This window comes from Schistocerca americana, chromosome 1 (genome assembly GCF_021461395.2).
Source record: "Schistocerca americana isolate TAMUIC-IGC-003095 chromosome 1, iqSchAmer2.1, whole genome shotgun sequence".
Taxonomy (NCBI): domain Eukaryota; kingdom Metazoa; phylum Arthropoda; class Insecta; order Orthoptera; family Acrididae; genus Schistocerca; species Schistocerca americana.
The window spans coordinates 1114811572-1114838979 of record NC_060119.1 but is presented as its reverse complement, the minus strand read 5'-3'; the positions used below and the strand labels follow the sequence as shown (position 1 = coordinate 1114838979).

Below are 27408 nucleotides of genomic sequence, written 5' to 3'. Positions count from 1 at the left end.
CAGAGTACCGTAAATTTAAAACATTCCACACATTTTTAGCATAATGGGGAGCTGCTCCATTCTGTTGGAACCACATTCATTGCCTAGTTTCTAAATCGACATCTGCCATTAGCTCCAACAAATCATCACGGAGAAGTTGTAAATAAGATTCCCCAGTAACATTTCGGTCAAGAAAATACGGTCCTATCAAGCAACTGTTTAAAAATTCCACACCAGACCATTAACGACTATTGGTGTTGATTGTTGATGTGGGTGCGCCAGTGAAGGTTGACAGGAGACCAATAATGACAATCATTAACGATTTAATTCACCATTGTTTTTGAATCAAGCTGTATCAGTGAACATAACGTATCCAAAAAAATCATTGTCACAGTGTGATATGATACGCATGATAATTGTGTGCCTTCAAAATCCTCAAAACAGTTTATTTCGGTATTCCAGTTTGTCTCTGAATTGTACGACTACTAATTTCAGGATCCAGTTGAACACAGGCAAGAACGGTAGGGGTACGAACGTCATTTTCATTGTATTCGCGATGATGTGGTGGATGGTGCATGTATCCATTTCGAGCTCGTTGAGTGCAATTTTGAATAATGTTTTCGCTTGGATGTCGTCTGTTTGGGAAACGATCCACGTACAATTGCGCAGCTGCAGTGTAATTGTTATGGCATTCGCCTAAAATTAACATCATATCAACAATCTCTGTAGGAGGATAGTGAGCCATGTTTCACTAACGAGTAATTTACTTTCTTCAGTTGATATTTACGGTTCACAATCTGAAAGTGAAGTGACATCTGATCGCATTGCACCGACCTTTACACTGAGCCATAGTTCAAAGTTTGGCTACCGTAGCACGACAGTTGGGTGAGTAATGCAATGGTGAAGAGTTCCCTAATGAGATTTTACTACCATTCCGCTTCCCTCCATTAAAAACTGTGGCGGGTGGGATACATTTTGTGTAATGAAAGAATTGGTGCATGTTTTGTATTGATTTGATGCATCCTTCTCGGATCATTCTGAATAAATCTGAGTTCTTCCCCAGTTTTTCTTTTTTCTCGATTCAGTGCCATCTGTCAATGGTTTAAAAAAATGTTTCACACAAAACTTGATTACTTTTTTTATGGAGAATCCGAATCTGCAATAAAAAATGGGTGTTTCCATTTAAGATTTGAAAGTTGCCCCCACCCCATCCAAGGGGGCGGGAGCTGGGGGTCACATGTAGTATCATTTATGTCCCCATTTGAGCTTACAAACTTGTCTTACCCACTGTTTTTACCCGATGTATAGTTTTTGAGATAATCTCATCCGAAACTTCAGATGGACCACCCTGTATAACTTTTGAAATTACATCCATAGATTAAGTACAATTACATAGAAGTCACATCAAAGAGCATGGTTATACAGAAGTCACATTAAGTAAAAATAGACAAATAAGATAAGTCCATTACAGGTAATATTGATAATAGTGTTACAAGGGTTAGAAATCCTAAAATTATTGGGTGATTTAATGTGGAATGACCCATAGGCCTCTCTGTGGCATTTGTTTTGAACAATTTGAGCTTGTTCCAAAGAACTTGCAGCCTTCACTCAGCTAATCCTAGTGGGAAATCGGGTATGAAATTAGATCACACTCCTTGGGCATTTGTGCAGAAGAGTGTGCAGCATTTTTCTGTATGCCTTTTAAGTAAGAAATCAAAAGACCCAAAAGACTGTAGAAGTTTTGTTCACACTTTTAAGCCTAAATGGAGACTTTTCCTCTAAGTGCACTTCAATTTTCAGGGGTTTCTAGAAACATTTAAGCAATTTTTCATTACAGTGTTATTTATGCTACCATGTAACCACCAACTTTTATGAAAATGAATGGTGTAATTTTTTTGTTATTTTTTATTACTAACCTTTGTTGCTCATTCATGTTTGGACTGTTCTTTTCTACAGAACTAAAAGTATAAATAAATAAAATACAAGTTGGTTGGTAAAGAACAAGCTATTACCACATAGTGACTTACACACACTTATATCATTACTGTGCAGCCGGAAACAGAACACGATTGATGTGAATTCTGTAGGTGTATACCAATCCAAACAATGGTTTTGGGTTTTACAAATAATACTTCATTAGGTCCAGTCAGCAGTTCTTGCTAGTTTCTGTTATATTTGAAGAGGCTGAGAATAATGAGGTGGGTTTTTAGTGAAAGATTGTTGTATGTTTTGCACTAATGGGTGTTTTCTGCTGTAATCAGTCCTTTGGTCAGTAGACTGGCATTTCATCTGAATCTGCTATGGTTTTGTTGTATTAGATTATGCTCTATATTTAGTTCATCCATAGTGGTGGGTAGCAAAAACATTATTTGCTAAGCTGTAAGTTTTGTCTGGGTTCTGTTACAGTTTAGTGGCTTTAATTCTGAGGTGTTTACTCAAAAAATTGGCTTTTCTTCATCATTTGTTGAGACAGTTATTTTTCTTGGGTGTTTTAATTAATTCAAATTTTTGGAAACACTACTTCAAATTGGAATGTAAATATTAACAGGAACTTTGAATTTTCATTCAGTATTGCTTCTGTGTACATTTTATTTTAACCCATGTTTCATTTATAAGGTGCTTGGAAAAATCGTTTTAGCCTAGAAAAAATCCTGCTATGTGCTATAATTTCAATTGTAACATGTAAAGCTATGTTTAATATCTGATGAGAGATTTGAAGAGAAGCCAAGATCTTCAATAGTGCCACAAGTTCCTTCCTGTGCTAAGTACAGTATAGTCAGTATGGCAGAATGTTTATCCTATTGTGGCCATGTTACTTAATTATGGTATTCTGGAACTATTTTTGTTTTATTGAAATGATTGCAGCTTTGGGATTTACATCATTTTCACATCTTACTTCAATTATCAGTCATCCTTTGTTAAATGCTGTCATAGCTGCAAGATTTCATACATTGGAGGACCTGGGTATCTCAGAGTGTTGGAATCACAGATTTAATCCCCACAGAAAGTACATCTGTTGAAAGCTTCTTTATTAAATTTTACTGTATGTTTTACGCATCCAGGTTGACCATATCATCCCAAATAAAAAGCGAAAGTTGTTTATGGATACCAAGAAAAGTGACTGTCCTGCCACATTTTTAGTAAAATGTGTCAGAGTTTATCCTGGCTATTTAGTCCTGTCAGAGAATGATCGCAAGACAAAAAAAATGGTGAGTGTAGTTAAAAATGTTCATTTGTTGTGCACACATTACTTTGCAAACTCAATGTACTTAATGTTCCTAATTAAGTGATAATTATTGTTTTAAAGGTTATTGATAGCTTGAAGAAGCATTTGGAGTTACCCAATAAACCAGAAAGCTTTCTTCGCTTGTATGTGGTTGCTTCACCACCAGAGCACCACACACACAGTGCAGCACATATGAAAACAAGCGGAGATCTGCATCCTCGGCTAGCTTTGGAAATACGGAACCATGTCAAAAATGGAACAACATCAGTAAGAGAAATAAAATTGCTTCTTGAAAAGTTTGTTGAGACAAACTTCAGTGGGCCAGCTAGACCAGACCGTGTAAACACTGCATTTTACCCCACAGACAAAACTATTTATAACCATGTGTATAGGACAAGAAAGAGAATTTTTGGTGAAGATTCATTAGAGATCCAGACTGATAAGGCATATGGATGTGACTCAAGCAGCAGGTGTACTGCACCAATTAATTCTGTAAGAAATGGTGTACAGAATACCAGCAGCAGTGATGAAAGGAACAAAAAGCACACCAGTCCTGAAAAATCAAGCCCTTGTTCATCCCTGTCTCAAGAGGCAAGAGACATATGTAAAAATATTATAGATCTCACATACAATTGCAGTGATGAAACAATAAAAAAACTTGTAGATGACCTTAGAAATGTGCAGCGTAGTGTAGAATTGTCAGACCATGCAGGCAGTGACCTTCCTTTAACAGTGGCAACAAATTTTAAAATAGAGAAACATATTTGAACAGTGGTGAGTTGCACAGTGTTTACTTGTCCACATTTGCATTTCTGGATATGTACATATAGCTTAATATATAAGTTTTGGTAAAAGTTTATCGGGTCTATTTTTCAAGAAGTAGTTAAAATATTATTGTAGCCATTCATTTTTAATATTGGTCATTGCTAGGAACTGGCACGAGGAATCAAATTTCACTGAATATGCTGAAACTGTTGTGTGTCTGAAGCATCTATGGTAACTCTGCTTCAGAGCAAAACCAGATGTAGCTGTACAATAAGATAAGTAAAAATGAATCACACTGCATGTATTTTTCAAAAGATAGTTCACCTAAACTATAACATGAGGGGTCTAGGGAAGTATTGGCTATGAATGGAGATATTCAGTTTGAAAAGTTAAAATCAATATTTCATACAAAAGATATCGACATTTTATTATTAACCCTTTGATTGTGGCTGACTGCTACAGCAGTCCAAGAGTGCCATGCCCTGGATGCTGCTGACTGCCACAGCATTTCACTGCTGCCATGCCCAGGGTGCTGCCAACTGCTGTAGAAGTTCTGAGACATTGAGTCGCCTGTTGTTTAGATGTGCTTGAATAAGACGCCTGTTTGTTTGCAGTGCTACTGGCAGACTCTCACCACACCTTATCGTTTGCTCTAACTGCAACACGATCGGTCTAAGGTGCTGCAGTCAAGGACTGTCAGTTCTACGAATCCTCACCAGGAATGAAAGCTCACGTAAGTGAAAATGAGAGCTGCCTCTGTTCCTTTAGACTTTTTGTAAAGACAGACATTGTTGAAATGACTAGCCAGAAAACGAATAAATATTATACGTATCGATCGGCCTATTGCGAACCAAAGACAAATGTTAGAATACATAAGTGGAGTGACAAAAATGTGCCAGAAATGCATGTCTTTATAGCATTTTCCTTTCTGATGGCTAGAGTGAAAAGTTACAAGTGAGTGACTATTGGTTGACAGATCCTTTGCTGGAAACACAATTTTTTTCCAAAATAATCTCCAACGACCAATGTTTTTTGCTGTTGAATTTACTGCATTTCCGTGACAACACTTTGCCCCTAAATGGGGATTACTTATCGAAAATTCGGCCTGTTGTAGAACATTTTCAGAAAATGTTCAAGGAAACTTTCTATCCTTATGAGAAACTCTGTATAGATGAATCTCTGGATGCCGTTCAAAGGCTGTCTGAAAGTAAAGCAATATATTCCAGCAAAGAGAAGTAGGTTTGGAATTAAAATTTTTGTAATTTGCAATTGCGAGACAAATTATATACTGGATTTTACTGTTTATGTTGGCTCACACATACAGACGTTGATAATCATGGTATGGGAGTGTCTGGAAAACTGTAGCCACTTTACTCCAACCTTACTTAGAGAATGGACATATGCTGTTTGTCGACAATTGGTATACCAGCCCAGATATGATTGTATGATAGAGTGACAAATGCATATGGTACAGTTAGGCAAATGGGGAAGGAAGTGCCAGTAATGGAGGAAAAACTGAACAAAGGAGAAATAACTTTCTGATCCTCAGAATCAGGAAAGCTAATCACTCTGAAGCGGCAGGACAAGAAGGAAGTCTGGATGCTGTTAACGTACCATAAAGCTGAAATGCATCTGACTTCAAAAAGAGATTGGAAGAGTGGTGATCTGAAATTGAAACCAAGTGTGGTAAAAGATTACAATAAATCAATGAGACTAGTCGACCGAAGCAACATGCTAATAAAAACAGTGGAAAGTACACGGAAATTGTCTAAGTGGTACAGGAAATTGTTTCTCCATATTTTGGACCTGACAAGGTTCAATGCCTTTTGCTTGTACAGTAGAGTCTCGATTATCTGATCTTCGGTTATCCGACCTTCTGTATTATCTGACCCTTTCACCGCACCGGCCGTGAGCCAGCCGAAAGGTCAGTGACTAACATGTTTTTTGTTGATACTCAGTTCATTGTAGCCGTCTGCTACTCCTCACTCCTCAGTGCTAACTTAGATATGTAGTGGAGTGGCCGTGTTGCACTTTGTTTATTGTAAAAATTAGTGGTGATGGCTTCAAAACGGAAAAAGGTGCTCGTTTCAATAAAAGAAAAAAGAATAGACAATGGTGAAACTTTATTAAAAGTGGTGCAATATTTTTACTGTCGTGAAAACAACAGTTGGAGACTGGAAAAGGAGCCGCAATGAAATTGAGAAGTGGTGTTCTCAGCGAACAACCTCGGCTGTTTTGGAAGATCGGAAAACCATGAAAAAAATGTGATTATGAAAAAGTATGTGAAGCTTTGTTCCTATGGTTTACTCAACATTGAGATAAAGGTGTACCCATGTCGGGACCTATTTTGCAGGAAAAAGCCTTAAAGTTTCGTAATGAACTAAACGAAGGTGAACCCGATTTCACAGCTAGATGGAAGAAAAGATACAGAATTTGGCAAGTTAATGTCTGTGGTGAAAAGCTTTCAGCAAATTTTGAAGCTGTTCACTTGTTTAGGAATAAACTTCACAAGATATTGGACAAGGCAAACTTACAGGTGATCAAATTTTTAACTGCGACGAGACTGGTCGCAATTTCAAAATGTTACCGGAAAAAAACATTAGCGTCAAAGGCCGAAAAGGCAGTGCCAGGTTACAAACGTAACAAAGAAAGAGTGACAATTCTTGCATGCAGTAACGCCACAGCAAATTTGAAAATAAAACTGTCTATGATAGGTAAAAAAAAAAAAAAAAAAAAAAAAAAAAAAAAAAAAAAAAAAACTGAGAGCAATTTAAAAATGCGCCTAAAAATGCTTTACCAGTGAAATATTACAACCAAAAAAATGCTTGGATGAGTTCAGACATTTTTAAAGAATGGTTTTTTAATGAGTTCATGCCACAAACTGAAAAGTTTTTAAAAGCGAACAACTTGCCCCGCAAAGCACTGTTGCTTCTAGACAATTCCACTTGTCATCCTAATGAAGATGAACTTCAAGATCAAGATATAAAGAACTACCGTAGAAACTTGCTTTTCACTTTAATTAATGCTATGGAAAAGGGAGAAGATATGCTAGAGCAAGTTGCACCGTATTAATTTGAAAGACGTAGCTTATGACGTGGCCCAATCTTGGTAGAGTGTTGGAGCAAATACAATTGCAAAATCCTGGAAAATTTTGCTACAGGAAAAGCAAGAAAAATTCTCCAGATGATGAAAATCTGCAGCAGCAAACCGAACCAGAAAATACTACCCTGCTTTCATTGTTACGAAAAGTTCCGGGATGTGCTGATGCCACAGAAGATGACATAAATGAATGGATTGTCCAAGATGAAGAATTTGAAGTGACAGATGAAGAAATAGCCAACATGGTAAATGAAAAAGAGGATGATGAAGAAGCGTATGTAGTGGAGGAAAGTGCGCCCAAGATTTCTCACAACGAAGGACACAAGGCCTTAGAAACTTCTGTAAGGGGGGTAGGACGTCAAACGGGTCGACTTGGAGCAGGAGAGGCATCACAGGACATTTTAATTTCCAGTGTCTGTACTTTTACAAAATTCATAAAACTTTGTCAGCATCACCAGGAAAGATTCAGGATTCACACTCATTGCAGTGGAAGTTCGAAAACATAACAAAGTAAATTTTTTTTGCGTGTGAAAATTCATCATTTTTTTCACTTACTAATGGTTGCACTTGTTGCTATAGGTACACTTTTCTTCGTAAGTTAGAGAGATTCTTCGATGAATTTTGCACAGCATACATACCATACTTACAGGTGTATGAAACTCTAGAATTTATTTAATTTATGAAAAAACGGATGAGCTGTTATATTTTAAACTTCATGATTAGAAAAAACACAAATTTTATAGTTATTTACCTCAGTTTTTACCACAGTTTTTAATAGATTTGGAAAATCCTAGAGTTTCGTACACCTTTAAGTATGGTTCATCGAAGGATCTCTCTTGCTTATGAAGAAAAGTGCTACCATTAATAAGTGAAAAAATGATGAAATTTCACATGTAAAAAAATTATTTTGTTATTATTTTCGAAGTTCCACTGCTAAGAGTGTGAATTCTGAATCCTTCCTGGTCATGCTGACAAAGTTTTATGAATTTGTTTGTAAAAGAATAGACAGTGGAAATTAAAATGTCCTGTGGTGTCTCTCCTGCTCCAAGTCGGCCCATTTGATGTGCTACCCCCCTTAAAATATGTAGAGCAACTGGAGGAAACATCGTCTACCGAGGTTTTACTTCTTAAGAGACTACGTGATTTAGTGGCAAAAAAATGGCAAACAGCAGGCAAACAAAAGACAATTACTGACTACTTCATCCAGTAAATATCTATTCAGTCTAATTTGATTTGTATTGTATTAAATGTTTAACTCATTTGGCCTACTTTAGTTTAATTTTTGTGTTTTTTTGTATTATTTTCCATGTTAGCCAACCTTCCCACTTATCCGACCTTGCCGCGGCCAGTTTAGGTCAGATAATCGAGACTCTACTGTACTGGAAATATGGGACGAAAATGAATACGAAAAGTTTTATCTTAGTGTAATTAGAGAAAGTTTTGCAACTTTTTATGTCAATCGCAAGACGGTACGTGGTGCTAAATGTCGAGTACCCAACAAGACTAAACGTGTCGACACATTTACGAGATCAGTGGGAAAAGTACAAGACAATCGTCTGTGCTCGAAATGGAGTTAGGAAGAAAACTAAGTTGTGCTGTAAGGAATGCAATGTAACTCTGTGCTTATCCGTGCTTCAAAATTTATCACAAACGATTTCAGCAATAAAAAACTGTTAAACCTTGTTTTGAGAGAATGTAGAAGTATGTCCCTAATGTCTTCATTTGTATATACATTATAATAAAAATGCATGTGACATGAAAATGAAGTGTAAATATTGTAAATAAATACCTCCGATTCTTCCAAAGCAAGTCCAAAGACCAGAACAAAATAGAAAACTGAAAAAACAGCAAACCTGTCGAAAGCACTGCGCGTGGCGTGCGCGCCAGAAGGTATTCAGGATCTAGCGCACGACGAGCGGTGCGGCAATGCAGCACATGAGGTGTGACCGCTGTGTTGCACATAGCAGTCAAAGGGTTAATGCAACTGGTATTCACTGTTCAAAGGGTGAACCATTCAAAATTAATATAAAGAAATATGAAATTTGAATTAATGGTGTACAAATGTTTATATTTCCGTAGCAGTGGTGAACATATTTTGTGCATAGAATTGTATTCCTGCAATTAACACATTGCTGAAAGTTCTCATCATATCTGCAGATGCCGCCTCGTGCTCATCCTTTGTTGTAGAGGTTTTCTTAGTTTTTATGGCTCTGTGGAAGTTGTGATAAGTAGAAGCTATCCATTTCAGTGTAGAATTGAGGTCTTGTTTCTTCTTTGGCTCACAGTTTGGTGTGACCCGGAATACTTCTTTGGAAAACTGACACTCTGTAAAGTTAGAGGACAACATTGTTTGTTGAAGTTGAACTCCTGCCAATCTTTTCCATGAAATGAATATGATACTAACAAGATGCTTGGCTCATGCACAGTGAGGATGAGCCATGCTGCATCTTGCATTAATACCTTATGCCCTTCTTCTGAGATATTCTTCTGACTAAACACAGATTTCATGTCACTGGAGTGTAAAAAACTTCTGATGACATAACATGGACACAAAATTGTCTCATTTGGCCATGCTACTTGTGGATGTCCACATATTCTTCAGGGGCACATACAAACTGCTCTTTTCAGTGAACATACTTCTCTTCAACACTAAAGTCTCTATAACTTGGTAATGTGGAATGTCCAGAAAATGGGAAATGGTGCTTATCAGCAAAAAGTCTTCCTTTCGCAGTAAGCAGCATCCAAACATACACAATGTGCCATATTTTAATTGCCTGAAGCAGTTGTCTGAAATTGCAATCTATATATTGCCTTATATATTGTAATCTTAAAATACTTCAGCAAGCAGCTGCCACCTCGATGCTACTGTTATGTCCCAAACAAAAGCCAACCTGGTGACAAATTACAGAGATGAATGTGAAAGTTATGTCCATAATTTTGCCTGCATTGGCCCTGTGGAGACTTTTAGTGAGGAGAGCCTGTTCTAGATCAAAAGTTATTACAATGATATCTTCATCAAAAACTCCCTGCTCTGTTTGTATTTTACGTTATCTTGCCCTGCCTGGGCTTTTCTGAGATGTAATTCCTTCTCTATATTTACTTCTCTTCATTTTTATTGTTTGTTTTCACAGCTCTCAGTTTGTTCGGAAGTATTTAATTTTTGACATTTTGAAAGAAATACTAAAATCTTAAAAAATTGCACTGATACGTATTGAAAGACACAGGCTTTGCTTTGATGTCAGGACAGTATTCACCTTTATAGTGACTATAGCAACTTTGTATGAATATTCTATCAACACACACAATTTATTGCCATTATCTTTTCTTTTGTAGTGACTTTTGTATTTCGGAACACCTTCTGTATGTTTCTTAAATGATTATGTTTCCCTCTGAGCAGGCATGTGGTCTGTGCTTGTTTGCTTCTCTCTTCTGGTGGAATAGTAGCCCATGCTCGCATCTTTGATTATATATTTTCTAGTGTGCCACTGTTGTGTTGGAAACCATGGACGCTGAAAAATGCATCTTTATACACATCAGTGCTTCTGCTGTGTTGTATAATGCTGTATCACACAGTCTTGTTACATCTGCTAATCTCATTCCCTTCATATATTAATTTTATTGTTCCTAGCTGCATGGAACCAAACAGTAATGCATTTTGTCTATTGAAACTCCCAGTGTTCCAAAAGACTTATTTATGCTTCTTATAAGCCTCTCCCCAGTCCGTTCAAAATACTTTTTAGGACATTTACAGGAAACACTGACTAAATTTCTCACCTGGCTCACAGTACCTTTTTTTGTAGTGTGTTAACATCCACTGTTCTTTGCAAGTTTCTCCTGGTGTAATTTGTTTTGTTTTTTTCTGTTTCTTAATGTTACCATTATGGTGTCTTAATTTCCAGGATCAGTTCTGTTGTGGGTCTCTCTATACTGGTAAAAAATTATTCTATAGAAACTGTAATTGTAAAAATGTTCTGTTAAGTCAATAAAATGATAACCTCATCAGTGAAATAAAATAGTAACCCATAAATACAAGTGTACTTTTTTGTAAACATTGCACGATTTACACAGTATGATCTAGTTGCATTAAAAAGTGTAGTGACTTGATTGTATCGTCTTATCGAGATCTTCAGCTCAATATAGAAATAAAAAAATGCAGCCTAACTAGGCCACACAAAGATAATGGGTAGCCAGGAAATAACAACATGATGTGGAAAACAAAACTTACCTCACTTTTACTACAATTAATATTACTAGATTCTTCCATCTCCTTGTTTAAATGGAAACCTGGATTCCTTGTTTAAACAGAAGCCTGGATCATTGTCACATTAAACCAGTCAAAATCTCTAGAATCCCCACACATTTCACTTAAAATTGGAGAAATATCAATTTCCTTTACTCCAGTCTGTTGCTGCCTCCATTTTGAATTTGTGGGTTACCATTATCTCCCACTGGTGTGTGTGGATTCCCATAGAAACAGACCAGTGTTGTGCTGCTATTAGTCATCAGTAAGATGAACTTGTCACATCAACTATTGGAGATCAGAGTTACAATTTTATTACTCTACTGGGTTTCAAAAATTCAATTTGAGGGTTACCACTGTCTTTCCCCATACCCTTCACATGTCTCTGAATAGAGACTCTCCGTCTACAAATTTCATTCAGTTGTCTCATGATAGCACGCAATGCTCATGAATGCCAGTAATGACAAGTTGTGTTCTTACCATTAGTGCATGTAATAAAAGTTAATGTCAGAAGATTGTGGAACAAGATGTGACTATCTGGGTTACAAATTTCTCAAAGTTTGTAAGGTCAACTGAATGTGAGTTGGAAGTTAGAGAGACAGTGACCTATTAGATACAGCAGATGTATCATCAGTCTATCAGTCTATGCCTGCATCATACTGTGCAAGCCACATAATGGAATATGGCAGAGAGTACCTCTGGCACTTCTTACTGGTAACCCCCCCCCCCCCCCCCCTCTGTTCCCCTTGCGAAGAGCATGTGGAAAGAATGACGGCTGGTATCAGCTTCAGTCCCTCGAACTTTCTCGTTTTTGTCACTTCGTGAGAAGTATGTGGGACAAAGCAAGCCCCTAGCACTCCGTGATGAGCCAAAAATGATTTTAATATTCTGGCCCTGCGATGCAGGACGTATCAGATATTAAGCTGGACTGCTGGTATTAGCTTCAATCCCTTGAATTTTCTCGTTTTTGTCATTTCGTGAGTAGTATGTGGGATGAAGCAACATTTGTCAGACTCTTCCCAGAGTGTGCTCACTTGAAATTTCAATAGTAAACATCTTTGTGATGGGCATTGCCTTCCCTGCAATGCCTGCCACTGATGAAACTTCCTGGCAGATTAAAACTGTGTGCCAGACCGAGACTCGAACTCGGGATCTTCGCCTTTCGCAGGTAAGTGTTCTGCCAACTGAGCTACCCAAGCACGACTCATGCCCCGTCCTCACAGCTCTACTTTTGCCAGTACCTCGTCTCCTACCCTCCAAACTTTACAGAAGCTCTTCTGTAGGTCCCGAGTTCTACATGCTTCTCCCTTTGTCAGTGAATTGCATCACTTTAAGATTCCTCATGAATTTCAGTCTGTCATCTGCTTTTCCCACCATTCATTTTATGTGATCATTCCACGTAAGGTTGGTCCACACAGTTACTCTTAAGACACTTTATGGTAGGTATTGCTTCCAGTAATCTGTCACCAATAGTACAGTTGTACAACAGTGTTCCTGTGTATATTCAATACGTTACATTTATTTAAGGTCACAGTTAACTGCCAGAGGCTGCACATTCATCAGTTCTCTGTGAGTCATGCTGCAAATCAGTAATGTCTTGCAGCGTAGCTATTCTCTTATAGGCAACCACATCATCTGCGAAACATCCTGAAGAACACTGAATGCTTTCTGCCAGATCACCGATATATGTTGTAAACAGCAACAGCCCCATCACACTTCCTAGAGGCACTCCGGAAACCACCTTCACATCTGTTGGTTTTGTTCCATTGAGAGCAATGTACCGAGTTCCAACTGGAAGAAAGTCCCTAACCCAGTTGCAAACCTGGTCTGATGCTTGGTAAGCTCACATTCTTCCTAAGTAAATGACAATGCAGGATGGTGCCAAATCCCTTCCCAAAGCCAAGAAACATGACACCAACCTGAGTTCTGCTGTTTATAGCACTATGGATCCCATGGAGGAACAAAGTGAGCTGAGCCTCACAAGATCTCCATTTGTAGAACCCGTGCTGACTTTTATGGAGGAGACCTTTGCTCGCCAGAATCCTCGAAAATTATGAGCATTAAACATTCCATAATTCCAAAAAGACTGATGCTGAAGACATATGCACACAATTACATGCATCTGTCCCAAGACTTTTACCAAAAACGGGAATGTCCTTGTAACTTCAATAATCAATGGGTTAATGTATAATTTGTATAAGTTCTCTGCTGATATTGTACCCTAGTGTATCTGCATAGTCAAGATCTTTGGTTGTATAAATGTGTAATAATTATGTTAACTGTTTTGGCATTTTAAGAAATTATGTTGTAACTTTCTCTGTGGTTTTATGTGTAATACTCCATGAATGGAATAATTTGTAAAAACCCTCGATATTTTACTGGTCCATAAGTAGGGAAGCTAAATGTAAAACCTGTAGTAAAGCTGTGCCATTACAGAAGTAGTTTGGTGGGACTGGAAAAGGCGGACTTGGCACACAGGGCACTTGATTCTTTTGTGGAGAGCGTATGGTCGAGTTCTGACTGTGTTACTGAGTGGTTAGCGGCAGCGTTGGTCCAATATCGTGGCATTAATTGAGACAAGAAGCGCTTGTGAGCATGTAAATTAGCCTTGAAATGTAAAGTGGTATATCGACTATGGTATCATTATTGGCACTGTTTGCTTGAATTTACGATGCCGAGAAGAGCGATATCAGGGCGTGGCTAACATCAAGAACCGTGGTTGCTTTACTGTAAATTTTATGGCCGAAGTAAATTGCCACAAATGCTACCACCTTCAGCAGAATTGTTATCTAAATATGTACATCCAATGGTCCAGGTATTATGTACTGAATAATAACTTTTTGTAGAACCTCTAAATTACATGCGCGCACCCAGTCACATTCCTAGACAGTGTCCTTTCCAAGTGAATTAATTCTGAGTATCCTGTGTTTCGGTGAAACTGGTTGTTTTGGCAATAAAACGTTCTGCAGTTTTTATATTTTGTGGAGTATGAACTTTGATTAGTTCTCTATACAGTAGGAAATGATTTATTGCACATAATTTTCCATCTTTAAGTTTTCTACATCTACATTTATACTTCGCAAACCACCCAACGGTGTGTGGCAGAGGGCACTTCATGTGCCACTGTCTTTACCTCCCTTTCCTGTCCCAGTCGCGCATGGTTCGCGGGAAGAACGACTGCCGGAAAGGCTCCCGTGCACGCTCGAATCTCTCTAATTTTATATTCGTGATCTCCTCGGGAGATATAAGTAGGGGGAAGCAATATATTCGATACCTCATCCAGAAACGCACCCTCTCAAAACCTAGACAACAAGCTACACCGCGATGCAGAGCACCTCTCTTGCAGAGTCTGCCACTTGAGTTTGCTAAACATCTCCGTAACGCTATCACGCTTACCAAATAACCCTGTGACGAAACGCGGCGCTCTTCTTTGGATCTTCTCTATCTCCTCTGTCAACCCAACCTGGTATGGATCCCACACTGATGAGCAATACTCAAGTATAGGTCGAATGAGTGTTTTGTAAGCGACCTCCTTTGTTGATGGACTAAATTTTCTAAGGACTCTGCCAATGAATCTCAACCTGGCACCCGCCTTACCAACAATTAATTTTATATGATCATTCCACTTCATATGGTTCTGCACGCATACTCCCAGATATTTTACAGAAGTAACTGCTTCCAGTGTTTGTTCCACTATCGTATAACCATACAATAAAGGATCCTTCTTTCAATGTATTCGCAATACATTACATTTGTCTATGTTAAGGGTCAGTTGCCACTCCCTGCAGCAAGTGCCTATCTGCTGCAGATCTTCCTGCATTTTGCTGCAATTTTCTAATGCTGCAACTTCTGTATACTACAGCATCATCCCCGAAAAGCCGCATGTAACTTCCGACACTATCTACTAGGTCGTTTATATATTGTGAAAAGCAATGGTCCCATAACACTCTCCTGTGGCACGCCAGAGGTTACTTTAACATCTGTAGACGTCTCTCCATTGAGAACAACATGCTGTGTTCTGTTTGCTAAAAACTCTTCAATCCAGCCACACAGCTGGTCTCATATTCTGTAGGCTCTTACTTTGTTTATCAGGCGACAGTGCGGAACTGTATCGAACGCCTTCTGGAAGTCAAGGAATATGGCATCTATCTGGGAGCCTGTATCTAATAATTTTTGGATCTCATGAACAAATAAAGCGAGTTGGGTCTCACACGATCACTGTTTCCGGAATCCATGTTGGTTCCTACAGAGTGGATTCTGGGTTTCCAAAAATGACATGATACTCGAGCAAAAAACTTGTTCCAAAATTCTACAACAGATCTATGTCAGAGATATAGGTCTATAGTTTTGCGCATCTGCTCGACAACCCTTCTTGAAGACTGGGACTACCTGTGCTCTTTTCCAATCATCTGGAACCTTCTGTTCCTCTAGAGACTTGCGGTACACGGCTGTTAGAAGGGGGGCAAGTTCTTTCGCGTACTCTGTGTAGAATCGAATTGGTATCCCGTCAGGTCCAGTGGACTTTCCTCTGTTGAGTGATTTCAGTTGCTTTTCTATTCCTTGGACACTTATTTCGATGTCAGCCATTTTTTCGTTTGTGCGAGGATTTAGAGAAGGAACTGCAGTGCGGTCTTCCTCTGTGAAACAGCTTTGAAAAAAGGTGTTTAGTATTTCAGCTTTACATGTGTCATTCTCTGTTTCAATTCCATCATCATCCCAGTGTGTCTGGATATGCTGTTTCGAGCCACTTACTGATTTAATGTAAGACCATGACTTCCTAGGATTTTCTGTCAAGTTGGTACATAGAATTTTACTTCCGAATTCACTGAACGCTTCATGCATAGCTCTCCTTACACTAGTGTGTGTGTGCTAGTGTATACCTGTCCTTTTTTCCCCCAAAGGTAAGTCTTTCCGCTCCCGGGATTGGAATGACTCCTTACCCTCTCCCTAAAACCCACATCCTTTCGTCTTTCCCTCTCCTTCCCTCTTTCCTGATGAAGCAACCGTTGGTTGCGAAAGCTTGAATTTTGTGTGTATGTTTGTGTTTGTTTGTGCGTCTATCGACCTGCCAGCACTTTTGTTTGGTAAGTCACATCATCTTTGTTTTTAGATATATCTCCTTACACTAACTTTGACATCGTTTAGCTTCTGTTCGTCTGAGAGGTTTTGGCTGCATTTAAACTTGCAGTGAAGCTCTCTTTGCTTTCACAGTAGTTTCCCAACTTTGTTGTTGAATCACGGTGGGTTTTACCCGTCCCTTATAGTTTTACTCGGCACGTACCTGTCTAAAACGTGTTTTACGATTGCCTTGAACTTTTTCCATAAACACTCAACATTGTCAATGTCGGAACAGAAATTTTTGTTTTGATCTGTTAGGTAGCCTGAAATCTGCCTTCTATTAATCTTGCTAAACAGATAAACCTTCCTCCCTTTTTTTATATTCCTATTAACTTCCATATTCAGGGATGCTGCAACGGCCTTATGATCACTGATTCCCTGTTCTGTACTTACAGAGTTGAAAGGTTCGGGTCTGTTTGTTATTAGTAGGTCCAAGATGTTATCACCACGAGTCGGTTCTCTGTTTAATTGCTCGAGGTAATTTTCGGATAGTGCACTCAGTATAATGTCACTCGATGCTCTGTCCCTACCACCCGTCCTAAACATCTGAGTGTCCCAGTCTATATCTGGTAAATTGAAATCTCCACCTAAGACTATAACATGCTGAGAAAATTTATGTGAAATGTGTTCCAGATTTTCTCTCAGTTGTTCTGCCACTAATGCTGCTGAGTCGGGAGGTCGGTAAAAGGAGCCAGTTATTAACCTAGCTCAGTTGTTGAGTGTAACCTCCACCCATAATAATTCACAGGAACTATCCACTTCTACTTCACTACAGGATAAACTACTACTAACAGCGACAAACATGCCACCACCGGTTGCATGCAATCTGTCCTTTCTAAACACCGTCTGTGCCTTTGTAAAAATTTCGGCAGAACTTAAATCTGGCTTCAGCCAGCTTTCCGTACCTATAACGATTCAGCTTCGATGCTTTCTATCAACGCTTGAAGGCCTGGTACTTTACCAATGCAGCTTTGACAGTTTACAATTACAATACCGATTGATGCTTGGTTCCCGCATATCGTGACTTTGCCCCGCACCCTTTGAGGCTGTTGCCCTTTCTGTACTTGCCCGAGGCCATCTAACCTAAAAAACCACCCAGTCCACACCACACAACCCCTGCTACCCATGTAGCCGCCTGCTGTGTGTATTGGACTCCTGACCTATCCAGCAGAACCCGAAACCCCACCACCCTATGGCGCAAGTTGAGGAAACTGCACTATTCAGGTACTAAAACGCGATGCTACAACTCTCAAATACTATAATATGCCCGAACTTTATGAATTAAACAATGCAAGTACCCAAAAACACGAAAAGAAATTAAGAATTAAACTGTGTAACAAATAAGTGAGTTAAGAGTATACGACTTGCTGCTGGCAGCTGCTTATCCAACGGCGGCAGGGAGCACACTCAAGTGTGTTTACAAAGAAATATTTTCATTAAATAAGAATCTGTTAAAATAATTAATGACAAAAATATAAAGTACTTATAGCTGACTGTAAGCAAAAGTTTTCAAAAGACAGCAGTATTATTTCACTTTGAACAGGTTTGTAAACTAGTAATATTATGTTCCTTTTATATGTTGTTTTAAAGTGCTTTTCCAAGTTGTGCAGTCATTTACAAAGCCAGTTTGACTTGAGAGACTAGTTTGCTAAGTTCACTTGTTAACTGTTGAACTAAATTTTGCATCATTCATTATACATAAAGTTGTTACTAAAGGTATTTGCCATTTTCTTAATTTTGGTGTTACCATTTACAATTAATGATGGTTCTTCAAACCATACAAGTTTAAGCAACCCCATAAACTACTTAAGTTATGTGATAAATGAAAGTGAAGGCTCTTTCTGAGCAAGTGTAGCAGTCCATAAAATCATTTATTTTGCACCAACACTTTTCTTACAAATAATAGCTGTACTGCCCATTTGTATAGAGTAACTTCATGTGCAAATTTCTAAAGTCCATAGTAATCGGTAATGTTTCAAAATCATGATGTTTATTAAAAAGTAATAGTAGCACATGTTATTGCCAGTAAGACTTTATTAGTAGGTTCACATGTCCTTTCTGCATTTGTTCATTGTACTGCATAGTAGTTTCTGCCAATAGCAAGTCTTATTGCGAGACGGTATGTATTGCTGCATTTGTTGGCCATTTTGCAGTCTGCATAAGGGTTAGCTGTTGTATTGTTTGCTAGGGCAAGTTACTGTATAACATGGAGAATAACTGTATTAGAAGCGATTAGTTACAGAATCAGGTGAGGTTAGTTCCCTTAAGTGAAGCCATGCGGGGTAGGGGGTAGCCACGCAGTCTCAGGCCCCTTGCCACAGTTCGCATGGCTTCCCCCATTGGAGGTTCGAGTCCTCCCTCTGGCATGGGTGTGCATGTGTTGACTTTAGCATAAGGTAGTTTAAATTAGATTAAGTAGTGTGGAAGCTTAGGGATTGATGACATGAGCAGTTTGGTGCCATAGGAACTTACCACCTCCCTTAGGTGAAGTTTATTTCTGGTTTATCATAAAACTTGACACTGCATTGCCTAATTAGGCTGGCGATCGCATGTGTGTATAATTACAGTATACTTTTGTAATAGTAGAATGGTAGTTGAAAACTTGTTTATTTGCTGCTTGTTTCAGTAACTTTGTGATTACGAAATTATAGTCCGATTTCTTGTCATTGGGTACAATCACTGTCAGGCTAAAGCCCTTCATGGAAGGTTAATATTATCGACGATTGCCAATTTGGCAATGGCCATTAGTGTTACACTTGACACCATGTGACTGCACATTTTATTGGTTTTCGTTCAGCAAATACAGTAAACAACTTAACTAAGTAGCAAGAAACTACAGGGTGTCACAATGAGACTCCAACATTTTAATATCCTATATCTTTCTCATTACAGATGGTGGACCTGTGAATCCTGAAGGGGCAGACAGAGCAACTCAACAAGTTTGTGGTGTGCAAATTTGATACGCCAAGTGGCCATAGTGGAGCTGCAATCAGTTGTTTTAGAAAAATGGAGGATGTAAAGGGGCGTGTACAAGTGGTAGGTGGTATGCAGAGACAAAATCGGCGAGCCAAGTGCAAAAAAAACTTTCGTCAAGTTTACAACAAAGTGCCCCCGTCGTTCAAGACTATAAAGAAGTGGTGTGATCAGTTTTTGGCTACTGGGAGTGTTGCGAAAGGGCATGGTGGTGGTAAGCCTGGGATCAGCGGACATCATGTGGAACATGTGCGACAGTCATTCGAACAAAGTCCACAGAAGTCAGTGCGACAGGCAGCACGAGAACTTCATATGAAACGTTCAACAGTGCACAAAGTGCTTCATCAGCGATTACGTTTGTACGCATATAAAGTGCAGGTTGTGCAAGAAATCAAGCCTGATGATCGACCAAAGTGAGAAGAATTTGCATGTGTCATGTTAGATCGCATTGTCGCGGACGAGACATTTTTATCATAATGTTTACTGACGAGGCAACCTTTCACTTGTCAGGGGCTGTCAGTCGTCACAATGTGCACATCTGGGGATCTGAAAATCCACATGCACCTAGGGAACATACGCGCGACAGTCCGAAAGTTAATGTGTGGTGTGGTTTGATGATAAATCACATTGTTGGGCAGTTTTCTTTCAGGAGCCGACTGTGGATGGAGCCATCTACCTGGACATGTTGGAACAATTTGCCGTGCCACAGATAACAGACCTGCAGCCAAATGTGGTGTTTTAACAGGATGGTGCACCACCCTATTGGAGCCTTGATGTCCGAAAATTTTTAAATGACACATTCCTGCAATGATGGATTGGCCATGGAAGTCCAATTCCTTGGCCGCCACGTTCGCCCTACATAACTCCCCTCGATTTTTTTCTTGTGGGGTTATGTGAAAGACCGGGTATACGCTACACCAGTAAAGGACCTGCAAGACTTGAAACAGCGCATAAGAATTGTCATAAACTCTGTCACAGAACAGGTGCTCCGCAACACATGGCACGAAATCGATTGTAGACTTGATATTCTTCGCGCTACCCGTGGCGCCCATGTTCAAGTGTACTGAACCGTCCACCTGTGTATGAAAACTTGATGAGCTACTGTATGATTTCCCTGTATTTGTTCGTCAATAAATTGTGTTTCCTCTCAGATTTTATGAGTTCAAATGTTGGCGTCTCATTGTGGACACCCTGTACTATGATACAGCCATTGAGTGTCCAGCAGAGTGTGCTTGCAATAAACTTCAGTAAGACAGACAACAGTAAACATTACATAAGAAAGTAAACTGTAAACTATAAATAAAATGGAGAAAGATTCAAAGACAGTGACAAACCCAAGCCAACAGAAAGCAGCAGTGCCTGGCACAGTGAAGAAGGCTGGAGGCATACGTAGTAGTTGAGGCGATAACAGATGGCGCCAGCAGAAGACTGTACATGCAATATCATGAATATGTTACTGAACAAATCCAAACATTGAGGCTGCCCCTGATTAAACTGAAGAAGAAAGATGTGTCGTCTTCTCCAGTGATGAGGATTACGTTGATGATAACGGTTATGCGAATGAATCAGTTGACATGTTTAGTTTGCCACAAGTATAGAAAATACCAAATGAAACATTTAAAAAGGCTGTTTACACTGCGTTCACAACATTGATCGTGGCTAATAATGGACTACCAATGTTCGCAACACAAAATCAGTGTTCCATGACTGCGTCGGTAGCACTATGGAGCGCTAGTGTTTGTTTGCTCGGAGAGAGTGTTTTGGTGTTTGTTGTGTGAGTGGTGGGGTGCTTATTTTATTTTCCTTCATTTTTGTTTAAAATGTAGTGGTCACGAGACAAAATTTTCCAGTTGCTATTATTCTTTGAGGCAAAGGAGTGCCTTTGGAATGTACATGGCTGAGGTTACAGAATTACTAAAATCAAGCATGATTCATTACAAAAAGTTCCTGTGGTGCTTGGCAGTGATATGGACAAAAAAATTAAATCTCTCTTGTCTCAGTATCGACGAGAGAAAAGAAAAATAGAGGACAGTAAAAAATCTGGAAGTGGTACTGACATACTACAAAATGAGTGGGACACAACTCTGGGGTAAACAAGGTTATGCTTGCAAATGATTATTTTTATTCTGGTGTAAAACAATTTGAGCTGTAATTATATTGCCATGGAACAGCTCCTTGTGGGATCATGAAGTAGTTAGCAAATTCGTTGTGAATTTCCTTGAGTGTTTGAGAAGTTCTCCATGGTATATTTGGGAATGCAGTAATAGAGGATGCATTAGCATCTCATCTCCATGCCACTGGGAGGACTTCACCTGTTTGTGGACAAAAAGAATTGAAGCTTCCTGGTGGGGTGTAATAATTTCTTGAGTCCGAATTTCTTCTTAAAAAATTGTGCAGACATACTGCTGTCATTGTGGTGGTTTGTGCCTCCTGTGGTTGTAATAGCATTGGTTTGCGGAAGACATGAAACACTGAGGTCATAATACCAAATGTGTTTTCCACACCCATTCCCTTGACAATCTATAGTTACAGATTCTCTCTTTTGGGCCTTTTTGGATACGGCTTCATGATATTTTCCTGTAATGGAAAAGCATCATTTGCCATGAATATGTATGGTAGTGGCTTTGTCCCTCCAGGTAAACACACGTGAGGCGGCAAGTTCAGTGTGTTTTTGTGAATTAGTTCACTTAGGCATTCTGGAAAACAACTCCATCAGAAATCCTCCCTTGGCAGCCAACGTCAGCATATAAAAAGTTGTAGTTGGCGTCGACTACAGTAAGCAACACAATGCGAAATGATCCTTTATAGTTATAAAACTTGTTCTCACTAGCAACAGGGCACTGTAGAAAAATATGCTTCCCATCAATTGCTCCCACGCAATGAGGGAAGTGGAGTGCCTGGCGGAACATACTCTCTTTGGAACGCCATTCGTCTTCAGTAGCTGAAATCTGAAACAAGGAAATTTGACTTCAGGTTTCGCAAGAGGTACCTCAACATGCAGCAGCTGAAACAGAGGAACTTGCAGCGAAAGAAGAAGACAGCACACCACCTCCACAAAAAGGTGTCAGGAGGGGGGTTGGAAGAAGCAACCCCATATTTAATGCAGCAGAAATGTTGCATAGCAGCAGCAACTACTACAGGACTCGGCAACAGATATGGGAAAATTTCATTACTAAGTTGAAAGAGCTTCCATCCTATGAAAGGGCAGTGGCTACCAGATGAATAAGTGATGTGCTGTACGAGGAGGGACTGAATGCTCTGAGGAAGCAGCAGAGTAATAAACATAGATGAAGCAGGATCATCAGCTTCAACTTCAACTGCAGATTCCCGTCACATTCAGTGGCAGCAAATCTGATTTGGATTCTGAAGAAATTATCTTCATGGAATGATGCTAATATGTAAATAATAATATGAAAATAAATATCTAATCAGTTAAATACATCACAACCTGGCATGAACAGTGACACAACTCAAAAATGCAATATTTGAGAAAATACTTGTAAAGAATTATATGAAACATAGCGAAGTAGTATAAGCTTCTTATAAATTTCAAGTAAGTATTTAATGGCAGTATATTCTGTTACATTATATACAAAAGTAAAACTGTAATTGTTTCCATATTTTTCGGTGACATATAAACTCAAAACTGCCATTTTCAACTTGTGTCACTTTTCTTGCTGGGGTATGTGTTTCAGTGCTGTTAATATAACTTACCTTTATATAATCCTTCAACCAAAGCTTCACAAACTTCCAAAACTATTTGAGATAAGACTGGCTTTGAAATGTGGAACAAATATGCAGGGCTTTGATGGGAGTCTCCTGATGTCAGAAAATAAAGAGTAACAGCAAGTCTTTGCTTCAAGGGGTTGCTTTTTTGAAATTTGTGTCTTTTTTGAAATAACTGATCCTATAATATTCAACAACATTTCAAAATCTGACGGCGACATCCTAATAAAGTTAAGAAAATCAGAACCGTCGTCCAGATTCAGCTCACAAAGCATATCATTCCCACTATGTCTTGGTACACCGACGACTACATCCTTTTTATTGTCTGTTCATTTTGCTAAGTACTATTAATGCAGCACCAAGTGTCATTAATTCTTCCTCTTCACTTGATGTAGTGTATCTCTTGATGTGAATACACACAGTAAAATGTTCACTATCAGTTCACCACAGCAGATTGTGCGAATACATATGTAGAAATGTTGTAAACAGGAGTACGAACAATGAACAATGTTGCCAGCATATTGAGGGAACAATTTGAATACTATGCTGCGAACAAAAACATGTTCTGAGCACATTGTAAATGTCCCTAAATAGGTTCAGAACACAATGGTTTGTTAGGACAGGACAGTGAAAAGACTAAGTATGAATGACCTGTTTAAAGTTTTATCCAAACAAATTGCAGGGCAAGTTGGCACTCAAATTAGTGGCCTTGACAATCAGCTCGAAACTTGAGTTAGTGGGCTCGAGAGCCAACTCAAAACACAGACAAGTGGTATCAGTATCGTTAGTGATCCACTTAGGACACAAGGAATTAAAATTAGTATGCAGATTGAGAAAGTAGACAAAAAATGGGCACTTTGAGTACTGTAGTAAATGACGTGAAAAATGAAATTAACACTATAAATGCAAATATGGGCACTATGCAGGTGCAAATTAATGATATTAATGAAAGGTTGAAGTTGAAATTATAAATATCCAGGAGAAAATAAAACCTTTAGTAGTCACAAAAGAGGATGAAAAAATTTTTGGTTTGAAAACAGAAATTGTTGACATATGCAAAAATGAAGTCTCACATGTGAGAAAAACAGTTTCTCATGCTGCAAAAGTTTTAGGCAATCAAATTACTGATTGCGAACAGAAGTGTGACAAAAATGCTTCGCAAATTCAAGGTAAAATTTCTGACCTTTTAAAGAAAGAAAAGAAAAAAAAAGTCAAATTAGGTGTTGTCAGTAATGGGACACCAATTAATAAATTATTGGAAGGCGAAGAAAGTTTTGATCCTGCCAGGAAACATAACAGTTGGCATCTGTTAGCTTTTATAAATAACTATGAAAGAATTTTTCCTGACTACTTGTCCGATCAAGAAAAAATAAATGTACTGATCAGTGCCGTAGGCTGTGTCCTATGTGAGCAATAGACAGTGAGCCACATCCGGATATGTGACACTTCAGTGACAAGCAGTAGCATAGGGCGAAAATCTCGGGTGTCGTTCGTGTGAGCAACCATCTCGCGCTACAAGATGGCTGCTTAGAGCCAATCAGCTGTTTCTATAAAACGGTGCACCTAAACTGTAGAATACTGTAACTGGAGAGTAAGCCTACAAAATTAGGTTTACTTAAGAAAATAAAGTGAAAAGGAATGCTGTGCATGAAATTTGCAAAGGGAGGAATCTCCATGGAGAATTTCATAATTCATATCAACTATGAAGATCACCAGACAAATTCTCGAATACAAGTGAATGAGCAGAGGATGAGCCACCTATATGATCAATAAATTAAAGACAAATGTTTTTTACATGATCAAGGACTTGTAACAGCTGGTAAATGCGGAAGAATTACTAACTACAGTAAATACACAGATTGAGTGCAGCAAACAATAGCTAGCGGCGGTGTAATGCCGGCGCAGTAGTTCAGTGTGTTCCGACAATAGGGTTAGCTGCTCTTTGTAATAAAAATAAAAAACTTAGTGACTGGGTCAAAGATGAACTTAGATGGGTGTCATGGGGCGTCCGCACCGAATTAATGCAATGAACAATAATGAACAAAATGAGATAAAAAAAAGAAAGTAGCATTAAGGTTTGTGATTACAGCTTCAAAAAGTTCCTAGGTTCGATCCCAGCATTAGAAAATTGCAGCGAAATGTAGGACGATATGCAGCGGATAGGCACTTGGTGTAGGGAGTGGCAACTGACCCTTAACATAGACAAATGTAATGTATTTGGAATACATAGAAAGAAGGATCCTTTTATTGTATGATTATATGGTAATGGAACAAAAACTGGTAGCAGTTACTTCTGTAAAATATCTGGGAGTATGCGTACGGAACGATTTGCAGTGGAATGATCATATAAAATTAATTATTGGTAAGGTGGGTGCCAGGTTGAGATTCATTGGGAGAGTCTTTAGAAAATGTAGTCCATCAACAAAGGAGGTGGCTTACAAAACACTCGTTCGGCCTATACTTGAGTACTGCTCATCAGTGTTGGATCCGTACCAGGTCGGGTTGACAGAGGAGATAGAGAAGATCCAAAGAAGAGCACCGCGTTTCGTCACAGGGTTATTTGGTAATCATGATAGCGTTACGGACATGTTTAGCAAACTCGAGTGGCAGACTCTTCAAGAGAGGCGCTCTGCATCACGGTGTAGTCCAGGTTTCGAGAGGGTGCATTTCTGGATGAGGTATTTAATTTATTGCTTCCCCCTACTTATACCTCCCGAGGAGATCACGAATGTAAAATTAGAGAGATTCGAGCGCGCACGGAGGCTTTCCGTCAGTCGTTCTTCCTGCGAACCATACGCAAATGGAACAGGAAAGGGAGGTAATGACAGTGGCACATTAAGTGTCCTCCGCCACACACCGTTGGGTGGCCTGCGGAGTATAAATGTAGATGTAGATGTACTTCTTATACTTTAACTGACTCAGTTACTATTCTGTATACTAAGTTTTTTGTATACTGTTTACACTGCATCGCTAAGTATATTTTTAAGGCCTTGCCAAAGTATTTGATCTTTAAGTGTATAGACACCTATCCCAATATATCACATACATTAAATTCCTAATAAATTACAATGAACAAACATGAAATTTTACAGGTATTTGATGTTTCAAAAATAATTCATCAGCAGTCAGTGTTAGGGGCAAGCGTTTCAGTTAATCTAAACAATGTGTAAAGGTAAAGCATACAAAATTTTTGAAATGGAAGTCAAACATTTTGTGAAATGATTTGATTAAAAGTATGAAATAAAAAATATTAGGGAAAAATTTGATGCACCTCATTTCCTGCCCATGATGTCGAGCATCATTCGAAGCCACTTAGAATATTTCTCTCATGTACTTATTTGTTTTACACAAATCATTTGATAAAATATTTGACCGATTTGTTTCATTTTTTATTTTCATGTTTTATTCAGAAAGCATGATCTTACTGACTCCTGGTTTACCTTCCTAATGTCTTCTGTTCTCGAAAATCCTAACTTTGGTACTTGATTCGAAGGAAGCCTTTTTAACATTTAAAACTGCACCCTTGTAACTTTTTATGTACAAAATAGCTAGGCCTTGAACAGATGAAATTGTTTACACTTCATTTACATTTGGCAGCAGCTTTTGTGAACTATTTCAATTTTTCTTCAACTCAAAGTTTTCCTTAATCATCTTGATTACTTTCAAGCAGTTAACTATTTTCAATCAAAACTAGACCACACGCTGGTCACTTAGATACCCTGTTTGCCTGTTTCTCTCTCTGTGGTTGACTATGGCTCATGGTGTAATTTATAGGGAGTCTTGTTTTCGCTCTTGAACCATTTAAGAGATACGACGTTTTTACAACCACTTGATTCCTGAATCGCAGGAAAGGATTCAGACGTGCTGCAAGTGACCCGTCCACGATATAACAACCAATATCTCTAGAACGAAAAGAGATGTCATTCTGGTCTCAACTGCAAATACAATTTGGATATGTCGGTTACATTTCATACGCAATAATGTATGGCCTTAAATGAACTATATGGAAAGTCTACACAATGTGATTTTACCTCTGCAAATCTTAAAACTTTCTTGCAGCCATGTACTCAGTTTCATGCAGCACAGTAACTATGACAAATGAGCAAAGATATCAAGCTATAAGATGCAGAAGAAGCAAATTTTTTTCACTGAATACTTTTCTTAAAATCGGATGATAAATATTTCATAGCTGCCGTCATGTCCGCTGCTCCACTGCTTTGCCGAGAAGACAGGTGGCTGTTACTCTCTGTCGTGCGTGCTGCAGTGACAAGATTCAAACACA

At 38.8% G+C, this 27408-nt stretch overlaps 1 protein-coding gene across 3 annotated transcripts in view; it reads left to right on the top strand.

Annotated features, from left to right (window-relative positions):
* Positions 1 to 19784, top strand: part of LOC124618753 (calcium-responsive transcription factor-like) — a 30201-nt gene extending 10417 nt beyond the window's left edge. Inside the window, exons 3-5 of one of the 3 annotated variants that reach the window (XR_006980054.1) lie at positions 3042 to 3188; positions 3287 to 4703; positions 19320 to 19784. Coding sequence is in view for 2 of the 3 variants with exons in the window: in XM_047145374.1 (XP_047001330.1) it covers positions 3042 to 3188; positions 3287 to 3973 (834 nt within the window). In the remaining variant the exon portion in view is untranslated. Of the gene's footprint in view, positions 1 to 3041; positions 3189 to 3286; positions 5027 to 19319 lie in introns of those variants that run through there. The other 2 variants (XM_047145374.1, XM_047145373.1) reach the window with 2 other exon arrangements.
* The last annotated feature ends 7624 nt before the right edge of the window (positions 19785 to 27408 follow it).